The sequence below is a fragment of the Dendrobates tinctorius genome, unplaced genomic scaffold (assembly GCF_039654945.1).
Source record: "Dendrobates tinctorius isolate UK_male_01 unplaced genomic scaffold, ASM3965494v1 ptg000174l, whole genome shotgun sequence".
In the NCBI taxonomy this organism is placed as follows: Eukaryota; Metazoa; Chordata; class Amphibia; order Anura; family Dendrobatidae; genus Dendrobates; species Dendrobates tinctorius.
This window is the reverse complement of record NW_027361841.1, coordinates 680877-698464: the sequence shown is the minus strand read 5'-3', so window position 1 is coordinate 698464 and position 17588 is coordinate 680877. Positions and strand designations below refer to the sequence as shown.

The following is a 17588-nucleotide window of genomic DNA, read 5'->3' as shown; positions in this document are numbered from 1 at the left end:
ATATAACCTGAAAGTGAAACTTAGAATGCTCTAAGCTAAAATAATATCAGTTATTTGTTTTACAAAACAGTAATAAAGATTAAACCAAAAAAAATACAAAAAAAGTGTAAGCAGTACCCATAACAATCAGATTTAAAAAAAAAAATATTATATGAATTGATTTGGAAGGCTTGTGTTGTGTTTTTATAGACTGAGCAAAAATGGTTTATTGTGCAAGTGTTTCGCTTTTGCTTGTATGTAAGCACTATAAAAAGTCCATTATTCACAAAAATAAATTCCATATTTAAAATATTTGCGTTGGCTATTTTTTTGTAGGTTTTGTCTTCAGATTTGACTAATAGTGGCAGAAAATATATTAAAAATTGGAGATTTTTTTTATTAATAAAAAGGTAAGAAAAAAAACACAGAGGTAAATAGATTCTGCTTAAATGATTAAAAAGAACACATGACAAAAAAATAGAATGAGTAATGATTAAAAGGTACAAGGAATTAAGTTTCCTAGAAGTTCCGTAGACATTTGTTATGCCAACAGCGAATCAAGCTAAAGAAACCTACTACATTCAGTGAAAAATGTCTGTCTGCAAATTATATGACACCCATCATCTTTTAAGAGCCAAATTTTTCAAACGTTATCTCTTGCTTTTAAAATTAGAAAATTTGTGTATCTTCTAAACAAAGAGGGAAACGTTAAAATGCTGCAAGTTCTTTTTAGCATTATGACACAGTGTGAAATTGATGGCAAATTGCAGCTTTTGCAAGCTCACAATTTTCTGCTAAATTGTGGCAAAAACATTTGACACATTCTGTAATTTACAATTTCACAAGCAATAGATTTCAACTTTAGATTTGAAAATGTGCATTGTCTGTGGCATAATACATCTTTGTCCTACCTTACAAAGCATTTTTTCTTATTATTTTCTTTTCTTTTTGAAAAATATAATAGGAAAGCAAGTCTCTTACAGTTACTTACAAAGCCCTTTTTAAACACATCTTCCTCTGCCCAGTCTTAGAAACAAAACGTTCAGGAAGTATATTTTAGAAACTAAATCCAACTAAGCGGCAGGTAACCAAAAACCTGAGAAAATAAACCATGATACCAACAGGATGCTACCATTCTACATTTACAGTATACACTTTTTATGGAACAAAAAAGGTATTTTAATAAGTTTTTCCTTAGTTTGCGGGATAAAGAAAAGTTTTAATGTTTTAGAGCAGCCAACAAAAGGTCATTCAAGAATTTACATAGATAATCTATTCTTTTGATCAGTGGGAAAACCATAGAAACCCCTCCGGTCATAATAATAGCAGTGCTAGGACCATTTCAATGTGTATCCAGGAACTGTGGTGCACCTGCACATGCAACTGTGTTTGGTATTCTATCTCAGCTTCGCTGAAGCTCAGTTTAAAGAGGACCTGTCAATTGCCCAAAAAAATTGAGCTGAATACCTTGTAAAAAATCTTTCAGCTCCCCTGATTGTGCCAAATCTTTCATTTTTTTGCTGTGTGTTACTCCGTTGCAGAGATATTTGCATTTGTTGTTTTTTCAGTGCAGTATATAAAATCTCTGCTTGCAGTCCAACTGGGGGTTTCTTTAGTGTCTTTTTTGGGGCATGTGCTTTCAACCCTCCATCTCAGATGGTGCCACAGCTAGTCTACTACATCAGCTGCTGTGCTGTGATTCAAAGTGTTTGGCAGCTGGACTTGAATACATACAACCCCATAGAACATTTTAAAGAAACTGAACTAAAAGCAGAGATTTCACATACTGCGCTCTCAAGTAAAATAAAAAATTAATATCTCAGCAATGGAGTGATGCAATGCAAAACGGAAAAAAGAGGCACAATCAGGGGAGCTTAGGGACTTGTATAAGGTATACAAGGTAATTAGATTTTTTAACGCAAGTGACAGGTCCTCTTTTAAGTGCAGGAGGACTACAGCCCAATAATTCTCCTGATTAGTGGAGGTCCTGATGAACTCCCACTGATCTCAATTTGATGGCATTCCCCAAGGATAGGCCATTAATATATTTTCCTTGGAAATATAGTGCTTTAAATACAAATCATATCAGGGAAGGAGAGTGGGAACTGACAGATACTCCTTAAAGATGCTTCACTGTGTACATACTGTGATGTGTCTCAGCTTTGTCATTCCCATAATGTACTATATTCTGAGATTTTCTTCTGAATCTCATTGTTTACTTACTATATTATCTGTCTCTGTGAGAAAAATAAAAAGAACACCATGATCTTAATGCAAAATATCATTTTAGCATGAAAATATAAAGTAAACCACCTAAATCAGTATTAATTAAATAATCCAGTTGAAACCTCGATTAATGAAAAAATACAACATATACAATACCATTACCCACATTTAGGATAAAGCAAATTATCAGAAAAAAAGTAATGTCCAGAAGTAAGAATATTGCAAGACTCATGCAGCACCAGATACAGTCAAACTATTTTGCCTTATTGGAGCTGGAGCCATTGCAGTTTATAACACATGAACTCATCTTTGTTGAAGTATAAAATATGGCCATAAAAAATTTCCTTTATATACTATGAGTCCATCCTACAGTGCACAATTCAGAATGAAATCAAATGAAGAGTCTGCCCCGTGACTCGATCTTTGGCTGCTTATTTGCTTCCAGAATGCACTGTTGTGATTGAGGCTGGTCTCGGCCTATGATCTCCACCTACTGCTGTGATAGCCGAAGACGAGGTTACTCCAGACAGGAAGCTATATGGGCTGGATGGAGACTTACCTGTAAGAAAAATATACAAATGATATGGAAAAACCATGTAACATATTGTTTATAATTTACATTTTATTTTATAAATCATACATATTCTATTTTCACAAATGCCTTATATTATCTTGTAAGCTTTTATTTTTTGTCATATTGAACATGATTAAATAAATAAAAATGTAGAAATGTAATATCAACACCTTAGAGGGAATGTCCGGTCACCAGAAATTGATAATATTGATGACCTACCATCAATATCAGGTCCTTGAAGGTCCAACACTGCACAGCTAACTCCGCTCAAGGTATAGCGACTGCTGGTGACAGAACAGATCCTATTCAATAGAACTGGAGCTGTTCTGCAGGCACCCAGCAATGGCTGCCACACACTGATCAGAAACAGGTCATTTAAGAGGACCGTTCACCAAATATTTAATGTTGAACTGGACACACAATGTAATAGTGGCTGCAGAGTGCAATAAAATGTTTTTGCTTGTTTTTTTTAATTTTGCCCTCCCATTGCAAATATATTAGCAATCAAAGTATTTGACACCTAATGATTTAACATTTTTAAGTTCAAGTGGGTGATATTAGACAGTTTTCACTGAGGGAGAAGAAGTACATGCCCACAGTGAAATCTGTCTGATAACAACACCCACTTGGACATTTTTAAAAAAGTAAATTTTTAGGTGTCACATACTTTGATTGCTATTATCTCTGCATCAGAGAGACAAAATAAAAAAAAATGTGTTATTCCGCTATTCAGCCCTATCACATTGTGTGTCCATTTCAGCATGAAAAAAATGTTGAAAAGTTCTCTTCATAAAGAGGTTTCCTAACTGCTGCATTCACACCAGGAACTTTGGGACTCCTATTCTAGGAATCAGGTCCCATCAGTTGACTACCAGTGATCATACATTTATCATTATCTTGTGGATATAAGATAAGTATATGTTAAAAACAATTTAAAGGAGTTCTCCAGACTTGGAGCTCAAGTCTGCAGTCACTTTATGTGACTGCAGCCTTGTGAAACCTCACAGTGCGCGCTATTGGGATCGAACAGTGTAAGTAGTGGATGGTCACGTTACTGCAAAGTTGCGACTTCCATACTTCTAGCCACATTCCAACTAGACGTGTCACTTGTATTGAGAGAGGGTGTACACGTCTAGTCGGCACATGACCGCATGTATGCAAATTGCATACTTACATTCACTTGCAAACGTCCACTTCCTTAACAAAACACTTATCTTTATGTTTAGAATTAAAATATGCTAAAAACTGCAGTTTCTAGAACCTATAATCATTGACATGAAACCCATTTTGATTCTTTACTAAAGAAATGTCCTCTGTTAAGCTATCCATGCACTTTTGTCTTATCTCTTAAAAAAGAATACAATTGACCATCTGAAATCGGACTTGCCAGATCCTTATCTCCCTTGACATCATCAATTGGAGAAGAGTCTGGAGCTCCCATACACATCGGCAGCCTTAAAGGTACTGTCACACTTAGCGATGCACCAGCGTTCCCGACCAGCGATATGACGCGGTCAGGATCGCTGGTGCATCGCTAAGTGGTCGCTAGTGAGCTGCCACACAGGCAGATCTCACCAGCGACATAGCAGGGGTCGGGGGTCGCTACTTACCTGTCAGACGATGCGATCCTGACGTCCTCCTGCCCGCGTCCACGTGTCGCTCGTCACCACAGCAGGAAGCCCAGCAGGAAGCTGACGACGAGAAATGGCCCAGGACGTTCTCGCGCGATCAGCGATATCCAGCGGGGGGCCGGTCGGAGGTAAGTATCACACACAGCGATATCGTTAGCAATATCGCTATAACGTCACAAAAACCAGTGACGTTATAGCGATATTGCTAGCGATATCGCTTAGTGTGACAGGCCCTTAAGAGTCAATAATGTTTAATGTCATATACAGTTGTGGCCAAAAGTATTGACACCCCTGCAATTCTGTCAGATAATACTCAGTTTCTCCCTGAAAATGATTGCAAACACAAATTTTTTGGTACTATTATCTTCATTTAATTTGTCTTAAATGAAAAAACACAAAAAGAATTGTCCTAAAGCCAAATTGGATATAATTCCACACCAAACATAAAAAAGTGGGTGGACAAAAGTATTGGCACTGTTCGAAAAATCATGTGATGCTTCTCTAATTTGTGTAATTAACAGCACCTGTAACTTACCTGTGGCACCTAACAGGTGTTGGCAATAACTAAATCGCACTTGCAGCCAGTTGACATGGATTAAAGTTGACTCAACCTCTGTCCTGTGTCCTTGTGTGTACCACATTGAGCATGGAGAAAAGAAAGAAGACCAAAGAACTGTCTGAGGACTTGAGAAACCAAATTGTGAGGAAGCATGAGCAATCTCAAGGCTACAAGTCCATCTCCAAAGACCTGAATGTTACTGTAAAAAGAGAGAAGAGCCAGCACTGCCAGTGGTCAGAACGCATAACATGAGGTGCATATGCACATATCTTACTGGATTCAAAATGAGACATTTAGCAAAATATTGATCAATATATTGAGCCACCCCGCCACGCCAAGGCAATCTCATATGGGGGTCCTACTCTACATTTTTATTTATTCACTGTGCCATTGCGGCCTCCTAAGTGTTTTAAAAGCAAGACCTTATCAAATGCAATCCATACCTGAAGCATATCTGCATCACTCCCGTGCAGCCAAATGGAGCAGGTGCAGATGAAGGCCAACCAGGTCTGAACACAGACATCTCAGGTTTGACCTCCACACACTGCCTGACCAGCAAACACAGATGAAGGGCAATGCAGGCTCAGACATGGATGCAAAAATAAATAAAGCCTGGGGCAGGGCGGGGCTGCCGTGAGTGTGCACAGCAGCCTAGATCAATCACAATAAACACAGAAAAGATGGCGAACATGACCCAGCGTGCACGGCAACAGTGGTGGTCAGCCACAAAACCAATTTGCAATAAAAAGAGAGAAGAGCCAGCACTGCCAGTGGTCAGAACGCATAACATGAGGTGCATATGCACATATCTTACTGCATTCAAAATGAGACATTTAGCAAAATATTGATCAATATATTGAGCCACCCCGCCACGCCAAGGCAATCTCATATGGGGGTCCTACTCTACATTTTTATTTATTCACTGTGCCATTGCGGCCTCCTAAATGTTTTAAAAGCAAGACCATATCAAATGCAATCCATACCTGAAGCATATCTGCATCACTCCCGTGCAGCCAGATGGAGCAGGTGCAGATGAAGGCCAACCAGGTCTGAACACAGACATCTCAGGTTTGACCTCCACACACTGCCTGACCAGCAAACACAGATGAAGGGCAATGCAGGCTCAGACATGGATGCAAAAATAAATAAAGCCTGGGGCAGGGTGGGGCTGCCGTGAGTGTGCACAGCAGCCTAGATCAATCACAATAAACACAGAAAAGATGGCGAACATGACCCAGCATGCACGGCAACAGTGGTGGTCAGCCACAAAACCAATTTGCAATAAAAAGAGAGAAGAGCCAGCACTGCCAGTGGTCAGAATGCATAACATGAGGTGCATATGCACATATCTTACTGGATTCAAAATGAGACATTTAGCAAAATATTGATCAATATATTGAGCCACCCCGCCATGCCAAGGCAATCTCATATGGGTGGTCCTACTCTACATTTTTATTTATTCACTGTGCCATTGCGACCTCCTAAATGTTTTAAAAGCAAGACCATATCAAATGCAATCCATACCTGAAGCATATCTGCATCACTCCCGTGCAGCCAAATGGAGCAGGTGCAGATGAAGGCCAACCAGGTCTGAACACAGACATCTCAGGTTTGACCTCCACACACTGCCTGACCAGCAAACACAGATGAAGGGCAATGCATGCTCAGACATGGATGCAAAAATAAATAAAGCCTGGGGCAGGGCGGGGCTGCCGTGAGTGTGCACAGCAGCCTAGATCAATCACAATAAACACAGAAAAGATGGCGAACATGACCCAGCGTGCACGGCAACAGTGGTGGTCAGCCACAAAACCAATTTGCAATAAAAAGAGAGAAGAGCCAGCACTGACAGTGGTCAGAACGCATAACATGAGGTGCATATGCACATATCTTACTGCATTCAAAATGAGACATTTAGCAAAATATTGATCAATATATTGAGCCACCCCGCCACGCCAAGGCAATCTCATATGGGGGGTCCTACTCTACATTTTTATTTGTTCACTGTGCCATTGCGACCTCCTAAATGTTTTAAAAGCAAGACCATATCAAATGCAATCCATACCTGAAGCATATCTGCATCACTCCCGTGCAGCCAGATGGAGCAGGTGCAGATGAAGGCCAACCAGGTCTGAACACAGACATCTCAGGTTTGACCTCCACACACTGCCTGACCAGCAAACACAGATGAAGGGCAATGCAGGCTCAGACATGGATGCAAAAATAAATAAAGCCTGGGGCAGGGTGGGGCTGCCGTGAGTGTGCACAGCAGCCTAGATCAATCACAATAAACACAGAAAAGATGGCGAACATGACCCAGCGTGCACGGCAACAGTGGTGGTCAGCCACAAAACCAATTTGCAATAAAAAGAGAGAAGAGCCAGCACTGCCAGTGGTCAGAACGCATAACATGAGGTGCATATGCACATATCTTACTGCATTCAAAATGAGACATTTAGCAAAATATTGATCAATATATTGAGCCACCCCGCCACGCCAAGGCAATCTCATATGGGGGGTCCTACTCTACATTTTTATTTATTCACTGTGCCATTGCGGCCTCCTAAATGTTTTAAAAGCAAGACCATATCAAATGCAATCCATACCTGAAGCATATCTGCATCACTCCCGTGCAGCCAGATGGAGCAGGTGCAGATGAAGGCCAACCAGGTCTGAACACAGACATCTCTGGTTTGACCTCCACACACTGCCTGACCAGCAAACACAGATGAAGGGCAATGCAGGCTCAGACATGGATGCAAAAATAAATAAAGCCTGGGGCAGGGCGGGGCTGCCGTGAGTGTGCACAGCAGCCTAGATCAATCACAATAAACACAGAAAAGATGGCGAACATGACCCAGCGTGCACGGCAACAGTGGTGGTCAGCCACAAAACCAATTTGCAATAAAAAGAGAGAAGAGTCAGCACTGCCAGTGGTCAGAACGCATAACATGAGGTGCATATGCACATATCTTACTGCATTCAAAATGAGACATTTAGCAAAATATTGATCAATATATTGAGCCACCCCGCCACGCCAAGGCAATCTCATATGGGGGGGTCCTACTCTACATTTTTATTTATTCACTGTGACATTGCGGCCTCCTAAATGTTTTAAAAGCAAGACCATATCAAACCTAAGATGTCTGTGTTCAGACCTGGTTGGCCTTCATCTGCACCTGCTCCATCTGGCTGCACGGGAGTGATGCAGATATGCTTCAGGTATGGATTGCATTTGATATGGTCTTGCTTTTAAAACATTTAGGAGGCCGCAATGGCACAGTGAATAAATAAAAATGTAGAGTAGGACCCCCCATATGAGATTGCCTTGGCGTGGCGGGGTGGCTCAATATATTGATCAATATTTTGCTAAATGTCTCATTTTGAATGCAGTAAGATATGTGCATATGCACCTCATGTTATGCGTTCTGACCACTGGCAGTGCTGGCTCTTCTCTCTTTTTATTGAATGTTACTGTGTCTACCGTGCGCAGTGTCATCAAGAAGTTTAAAGCCCATGGCACTGTGGCTAACCTCCCTGGATGTGGACGGAAAAGAAAAATTGACAAGAGATTTCAACGCAGGATTGTGCGAATGTTGGATAAAGAACCTCGACTAACATCCAAACAAGTTCAAGCTGCCCTGCAGTCCGAGGGTACAACAGTGTCAACCCGTACTATCTGTCGGCGTCTGAATGAAAAGGGACTGTATGGTAGGAGACCCAGGAAGACCCAACTTCTTACCCCGAGACATAAAAAAGCCAGGCTGGAGTTTGCCAAAACTTACCTGAAAAAGCCTAAAACGTTTTGGAAGAATGTTCTCTGGTCAGATGAGACAAAAGTAGAGCATTTTGGGCAAAGGCATCAACATAGAGTTTACAGGAGAAAAAAAGAGGCATTCAAAGAAAAGAACACGGTCCCTACAGTCAAACATGGCGAAGGTTCCCCAATGTTTTGGGGTTGCTTTGCTGCCTCTGGCACTGAACTGCTTGACCGTGAGCATGGCATGATGAAGTCTGAAGACTACCAACAAATTTTTCAGCATAATGTAAGGACCAGTGTGAGAAAGCTGGGTCTCCCTCAGAGGTCATGGGTCTTCCAGCAGGACAATGACCCAAAACACACATCAGAAAGCACTAGAAAATGGATTGAGAGAAAGCACTGGAGACTTCTAAGGTGGCCAGCAATGAGTCCAGACCTGAATCCCATAGAACACCTGTGGAGAGATCTAAAAATGGCAGTTTGGAGAAGGCACCCTTCAAATATCAGGGACCTGGAGCAGTTTGCCAAAGAAGAATGGTCTAAAATTCCAGCAGAGCATTGTAAGAAACTCATTGATGGTTACCGGAAGCGGTTGGTCGCAGTTATTTTGGCTAAAGGTTGTGCAATCAAGTATTAGGCTGAGGGTGCCAATACTTTTGTCTGGCCCATTTTTGGAGTTTTGTGTGAAATGATCAATGTTTTGCTTTTTGCTTCATTCTCTTTTGTGTTTTTTCATTTAAGACAAATTAAATGAAGATAATAATACCAAAAAATTTGTGATTGCAATCATTTTCAGGAAGAAACTGAGTATTATCTGACAGAATTGCAGGGGTGTCAATACTTTTGGCCACAACTGTAACTTATTATGATATACAACTCATTTATGTATAACTCTTAGCAGTATTTTAGATTTATTCTCCACTATAAATGAAAACAGCAAAATAGTCACCTCAGTCTGGACAAACAAGCTAATATAATATTTTCCAATGTGGTGAAGAGTCATTGGAAAATTGTCTGGTTTCCTGTTGGCTAAGGTATACGTTGAAAAAGCCAACCAGGACTGTCTGTGTTGAGTTCTAATGACATTTCAGGGCATATCAGAACTGTAGAATAGTCTTTAAAAATACCAGCTTACTGCAGAAAATTCCATGCCTATAAGTGAATTCTTTATTTAAATATCTAAAATTAAACATTAGGTAACAAGCAATAGAAAATGCAGATGGGCCTTTAAAAATTGCATTCCAATTAACATGTGAACACGTGCGGTATTCACCGCCAGTCCTGGTGGGCGCACATCAGAACTATCGGTGGATACCGTGTTCGCACCACTGCCTTTAATTGTGGCATATTTGAAATTGGATGATACGTACTGCTGGATACTGTGCCCTTCTTTTCTTTCTCAATGAGCAGTCGGTAGACCGAAAGGTTTGTTATATTGTACTAATTTTGGACTGAATTAAAATTGTCAAAAGCTTCCATCCATTTGGGTGCTAAGTTTTTACTGAACCATTCTATGGTTTTGGACCCTACTTTAGCACCTATATACAGGGGTTCCGTGATTTTACGCCGCCATTTTTTTTTTGCAACATTAGATTTTATAACTTTAGTAGCAATAAATTTGGTGAAACCTATTTTTTAGGGGTGAATTCAGTTTTCAACTGCCAATCATCCCATTTTAAAAATGTGCCTCACTTATAGTACTCACAATAGTATTTAGAACATGTTTAACTCCTCCGGTGCTTCACATGAACTAATGCAAAGTAGAAAAAAATGAAAAATGTAATGTTTTCCATTAAAATGTAGTTTTAATGTAGTTTAAGGAGAAATAAGAGAAAAACCTCACAATGATTTCCTAATGATTTTCTGCTGAATACAGCAATACACTATATGTGGTCTTACTCTATTGTTTGAGTGCATGACAAGGGAAAGTGCAACAATTGTTTTTTAGAGCGCAAATTTTTCTGAATTCCATTTTGTTTGCCATAGTGCATTTGCAGACCCCATGGGGTATTAATACAGAGGAAAGCCCCTGAAAGTGACCACATTTTGGAAACTACACTCCTCAATAAATGTATCTAGGGTTGCAGTGAACATTTTTACTCCACAGATTTCTTCTGTGTAAATGAAAAATATAGTTTGATACAATATTATGTAAATTTAACGTAAAAAAAATTTCTACAAGAGGTAAAAAGAAAAAAATGCACCTTGTATTTCATTACTTAATTTCTCTTGTCTACAGAAATACCCTATATGTAACTGTATGAACCCATTTTGGAAATCCTACTATTCAAGGCATTCATCAAACTTTCTAGTGACCATTTTTACTTCAAAATGTCTTCAAAAAATTAATGTGGATGGAAGAAAAGTGAAAATTGCAATTTGTTTTCAAATTTCGATGGGAAAGTGGGGGTGAGGTTTCGACATTGCTGAGCGGCATAAGTTGTATATTAACTTTATTCTGTGGGTTCAGTGCAATTATCGAGATACCAAATACCGTATATACTCGTGTATAAGCCGAGATTTTCAGCCCATTTTTTGGGCTGAAAGTCCCCCACTAGGCTTATACACGAGTCATATACCGGGGGGGATCGGCGGGGGAGGGGGAGCGGGGGTGTCAGATCATACTCACCCTTCTCTGCAGTTCCCCTGCTTGTTACATGTTGTCGGCGCTGCTCTCTTCCTGCTTCAGCTGTCAAATGGTACCCGCTCATTAAATATGCGCATATTTAATGAGCGGGTGCCACTTGACCGCTGAACCAGGAAGAGAGCAGCGCCGACAACATGGAACAAGCAGGGGAGCTGCAGAGACAAGCGCCAGGACCCGGTGAGTATGAAGGCGGGGTTGGGAGGCATATTCACCTGTCCCGGCACTCTGCTGTCTTGCGTCCTCTGCAGTGACATTCAGGTCAGAGAGCGCTATCGCGCTCTCTGCCAGCACAGTCACTACAGAGCGCAACGCTGATGAGCAGGGGGCAGCGACTGAGGTGAGTATACAGTTTTTTGTTTTTTTTGTAAGGGAGGCAGCGGCAGCAGCAACATGATGGGGCCACTCACTGTGCATCATAACTGGGGCCACTCACTGTGCATCATAACTGGGGCCACTCACTGTGCATCATAACTGGGGCCACATACTGTGCATCATAACTGGGGCCACTCACTGTGCATCATAACTGGGGCCACATACTGTGCATCATAACTGGGGCCACATACTGTGCATCATAACTGGGGCCACATACTGTGCATCATAACTGGGGCCACATACTGTGCATCATAACTGGGGCCACATACTGTGCATCATAACTGGGGCCACTCACTGTGCATCATAACTGGGGCCACTCACTGTGCATCATAACTGGGGCCACACACTGTGCATCATAACTGGGGCCACACACTGTGCATCATAACTGGGGCCACACACTGTGCATCATAACTGGGGCCACACACTGTGCATCATAACTGGGGCCACACACTGTGCATCATAACGGGGGCCACTCACTGTGTATCATAACTGGGGCCACATACTGTGCATCATAACTGGGGCCACTCACTGTGCATCATAACTGGGGCCACTCACTGTGCATCATAACTGGGGCCACATACTGTGCATCATAACTGGGGCCACATACTGTGCATCATAACTGGGGCCACATACTGTGCATCATAACTGGGGCCACTCACTGTGCATCATAACTGGGGCCACTCACTGTGCATCATAACGGGGGCCACTCACTGTGCATCATAACTGGGGCCACATACTGTGCATCATAACTGGGGCCACTCACTGTGCATCATAACTGGGGCCACATACTGTGCATCATAACTGGGGCCACATACTGTGCATCATAACTGGGGCCACATACTGTGCATCATAACTGGGGCCACACACTGTGCATCATAACTGGGGCCACACACTGTGCATCATAACTGGGGCCACACACTGTGCATCATAACTGGGGCCACATACTGTGCATCATAACTGGGGCCACATACTGTGCAACATAACTGGGGCCACATACTGTGCATCATAACTGGGGCCACTCACTGTGCATCATAACTGGGGCCACTCACTGTGCATCATAACTGGGGCCACATACTGTTCATCATAACTGGGGCCACTCACTGTGCATCATAACTGGGGCCACATACTGTGCATCATAACTGGGGCCACACACTGCAGATAACTGAGGCCACTCACTGTGCATCCTCGGCTTATACACGAGTCAATAATTTTTCCCAGTTTTTTGTGGCAAAATTAGGGGGGTCGGCTTATACTTGGGTCGGCTTATACTCAAGTATATACGGTATATAAACCAGTAGTTATATTTACATTTTACTAAGTTTGCCTATTAAAAATAGTTTGTAAAAAAATAAAATACATATATTTTAGCGTCGCCAAATTTTGTGAGACACAACCTTTTTATTTTTCTGTTGATGGAGCTGTATAAGTGCTATTTTGAGGTGAATGTGGTTTTTTTTATCTTTTTTTTCCCATCTTTTGTTAGATAAGTTGACATAAACAACAATTCTGACTTGATATGGTGTTCACTGGGGGGGTATAAATAGCCTTTTTATTTTGTTTTGTTTTTTTACAGACATATTGATACCAAAATGTATAGTTTATTATAATTTACCACTTTTTTAACACAAAATCTAATTTTTCCATAACAATGTTTTTATGTGTCATCATATTGTAAAAGCAGTAACTTTCTTTTGTTTTCGCTAACGGAGCTGTATTAGGGCTTATTTTTTGCGTTGTAAAAGGTAGTTTTTATTTTAAAATACATAAAACCTAGTGTTACACAGGGACGACAGGAGATCACACATCATCTTTCTTCTGTCCCTTGGCAGGGAAAGGGTTCAGGTCAAAGACCTTCATAGTGGGAGCTCATCACTGAAAGGACTAGCACAACTGCAAGAGATAGAACAGGTTCTCTGCCCCTACTTTGTAAGGATCCCAAAAGCAGGTGACAAATTCCCTTTAAAGTAAAACTCCAACTTTGAATCCATTTAAACAAATATATCGAGAAGAATAACATATTATTTCCTACCATTTTCCTGTTTAAACTGTAAGCACAACACGTTCTTTTTATGGCAGCCTATGTACCATTAATGCAATGCTCGTGCAGCCGGACATCATCTTCTGAAAGGCATGGTGGCATTGAAACATTCCAATTGTATTACATTAGCGAGGGTCACTGAGAACCATTTACTTACAGTCTTTATGACTTGTTCCATCTGGAAGAGGCTTTGCAGGGCTCTGTCCACTGGACATACTTGAACTGTCTTGGCTGCTTCCTAGGTGCAATCTTCTCATGTGTCTCACTACGGCAGTAGCATTAAATGCTTGCTGAAGGTGGACAGAACATAAATGTTAGAAAAGGACATTTGCTTAAAGGGAATCTGTCAGTAGGGTAAACCCTTCTAAGCTGTCTATATGGGCATGTAGGACATAGAATAGTGTATAAATGATACCTTGATTTTTGTGTTTCATTGTCTTTTTACAGGGAAATCCACGTTTTTCTTCATATGTAATTGAGCCGTTAAGATCTAGGGGCCGTACATAGATCTCCCTGAGAATCTGCATCCAGAGTTTATTTTACATGAAATGGGGCGTTACCAGTGTGAGACATGTAGATCTGGAGACCAGTCTGTCAGTCATTACATGTCTCACTCTGGTAGCAATCCCTTTCATAGAAAATAAGATAAGGAATTTTTAGGGAGACCTATGTCCGGCCCATAGAACTTAATGGCTCATTTGCATAGTTAGAAAAATATCTATTCCTGTCGAATAAAACATTGGACTACAGATATCAAGGTATCATTTTGTTCAACTCTCTATGACAGCTTTGAAGGGTGGATCCTACTGACAGATTCCCTTTAACATTTTACATTGTTTAAATTAGTTTAATCAAAAAATTTTATTCCATAATCCATCCAAATTATGCATGTAATGGCGTTCAAGCGTATTAAGACACTTACCGATCCCCATCTCCTCTAGTTTCCAGCGCTGCTCTGTGTGTATCTGTAGCTGTTTTACCAGTATAAGTGTAAGGCCGGGGTCAAACTTGCGAGTGTGATGCGAGAAACTCGCGCGAGTCTCTCGCATCAATAACCGGCACTGCCACCAGAGTGTGCAGATGCATGTATTTCTACACAGCCGCACACTCCGGTCCCGAGTGCCAGCAGCAGAGCCGGGTATTGATGCGCGAGTTTCTCGCATCACACTCGCAAGTCTGACCCCAGCCTTGGAGGCTGCATATATTTACATTAAGAAAGGGACCTCTGGTTCTGTGTCAGCCAGCCTGATTTCAGGCTATATGGGCTAGAAGATGAATGGAGTAGTGCTGGAAACCAAGGAAGATGGTCTGTAAGTAACGCAGTTTATTACATTACGTACATAATTAGGATGGATCACAGAATTAAAATTTGATGAGCCTTATTCTTTAATAAAAGCATTTTCAATAAAAAAAAACAGGTAAGATTATTAATTATGCCACCACCACCCTGCCAAAATTACATTTTTAAGAATTACAATACTAAAAATTGTGAACTGTTCAATGTCATCTTAGCCAATACAACTACGCACTTTTTCCGCTACAATATACATATACACAGTAATCTCCAGCGATCTCAGGCAGGAAGGTAGTTATAAAAAATATTCCTTTATTTCTTTTTGTTAAAAGAGCATGTTACAGGTAGTGGATACCCCAGTGGATGGTAAAAAATCTGACACGTTTCAACTCAAAGGAGTCTTAATCATGAGTAATAGATGCAAAGACTTGGCACACACAAATAGTGATTTCCAGTGAAAGAAGATTAATAACCAGTACATACAGTAGACGTTTCGGTCACATTGACCTTCATCAAAGTACTGGAAAAAATTGAAAACAAAAGGAATAAAAAACTCAAGTATTTACAAAGCAAAAAAGTCTGATAACTGGGATGCAGGTAAGAAACAAATTCAATAATGATGTCTTGACACATGCCAGACATTATAGCATGTATATAAACAAGTCTGATTTGCGGTGGATGCCGCGTCATAGCCCCATACCTAGCACATTCACAGGACCAGTAAGTTTTCGCTCCTCTCTCACAACCCCCCCACTTCCCCAGGACTTTCATGCATAGTGGCTCTGGTCAGTAACAGTGGCTATATCTCTTTCTCACTTCACAGACTCTGCACTACTGTGCCTTATGTCCCTATCCCAGGGGGGAGTATGTATGCATGTACTACTTTTTTCACCTCTCACAATGGATTAATGTCCACCCATCATTAACAAGAGGTGTTATCTCTCATGTAAACAGGACTTCTAATCTTTTGGCTCTGTATTAGAGCACTGTGTAAACGACAACAGTACAATACTTAGGTATGTCATTATGCTTGTTAATATGACTTATCTCATTATCATCAGCTTGGTCTTTTGTGTATTTATCTCCACCTTGTTTACATATATGCTATAATGCCTGGCATGTTTCAAGACATCATTATTGAATTTGTTTCTTACCTGCATCCCAGTTATTAGACTTTTTTTGCTTTGTAAATACTTCAATTTTTTATTCCTTAGTTTTCAATTTTTTTCAGTACTTTGATGAAGGTCAATGTGACAGAAACATCTACTGTATGCACTGGTTATTAAAATCTTATTTCACTGGAAATCACTATTTGTGTGTGCCAGGTCTTTGTATCTATGAGATTACGGATTAGGATCCTACTTGTTGCACCACCATATTGTAGCTGTGCTAACAGTCCTGATTTTAATCATGAGTAAGACTCCTTTGAGTTGAAACGCGTCAGATTTTTTTACCCTCCACTGGGGTATCCACTACCTATAACATGCTATTTTAACGAAAAGAAATAAAGGAATATTTTTTATAACTACCTTCCTGCCAGAGATCGCTGGAGATTACTGTGTGTTTGGACTTGTATCCGCCAGGCCAGGACAGCTCCGTGCAACTGTGTGGATCCTGCTATCCGGAGGACGCTAAGGGGTGAGCTGAAACATTTTTTTCATAACAATATACATATAGACCAGTAACTGAATATTCACTTTTTATCAGCATTGGACAATTTTTAAGCAACCCAAGATCCATCACCCCAACCTTGGTTCCTACCTAAAATACATTTTTTAGCGATCACCCAGCACATACAGTGCATGACAGACCCCTATTCCAGATGAGCTCAGATTTGAGAAGAATTAGAATATTACTAACATGAATGATAAACATGTTCTGTTGCAGTAGCTTCCATGAACAAAATGACAAAAGTTCTGTGAATAAATCTTAACTTTAGTATTGAACTAACGTAAATTTTCAATTAAACCAATTTTATCTTAAGGAATCATGGATTCAAATACCATTTTTTTATATTTCAATTATAGGTTACCGCACATCTGCAGTTATTTAAAGTAGTAGAAAAAAAAATATGATTTTGTAAATACTTACCCTCCATTTGCTTTTTGCAAAATTTTTACGGATTTGAGCGCTAACAGATTCGTGTATGTTTTTACATAGAGCTGTATCTCCGGCAATCCTGAAAAATATTCCAAATATATACCGTAACTTATATATTTTTTTTGTAATTCTTTATTTTATTAATAAAGAGAGATTACAGCAATACAGAAGCAAGACATGTTCAAATTTTGAGGTACAAGTCTGTATGTAGAATTACAGAGCATTAATTATACAGTTTTACTCTTTTCAAACAATATAACACTTAACGAGGTAAATAACCTAACTAAAACGAACCCATTACATAGGCAGGTATCCTATGTAAAACAAGCTCTTGAGGTTCTCCGATAAAAATATTAGTGAAGAGGCCCGATGAACCGCCCCCACCAGAATGTCGCCTCAGCCGATACA

The 17588-nt window shown here is 40.3% G+C and overlaps 1 protein-coding gene across 3 annotated transcripts in view; it reads right to left on the bottom strand.

Annotated features, from left to right (window-relative positions):
* Positions 1 to 355: 355 nt before the first annotated feature.
* The window catches only part of CAMK1D (calcium/calmodulin dependent protein kinase ID), a 371674-nt gene continuing 354441 nt past the window's right edge, over positions 356 to 17588 (bottom strand). For 2 of the 3 annotated variants that reach the window (XM_073551254.1, XM_073551255.1), the window contains exons 9-11: positions 17172 to 17259; positions 13944 to 14076; positions 356 to 2764 (exon numbers count right to left, since the gene is read on the bottom strand). In XM_073551254.1, the coding sequence (XP_073407355.1) occupies positions 2637 to 2764; positions 13944 to 14076; positions 17172 to 17259 (349 nt within the window). In that variant the 3' untranslated portion in view covers positions 356 to 2636. The remainder of the gene's footprint in view (positions 2765 to 13943; positions 14077 to 17171; positions 17260 to 17588) is intronic. The other variant, XR_012221357.1, reaches the window with a different exon arrangement.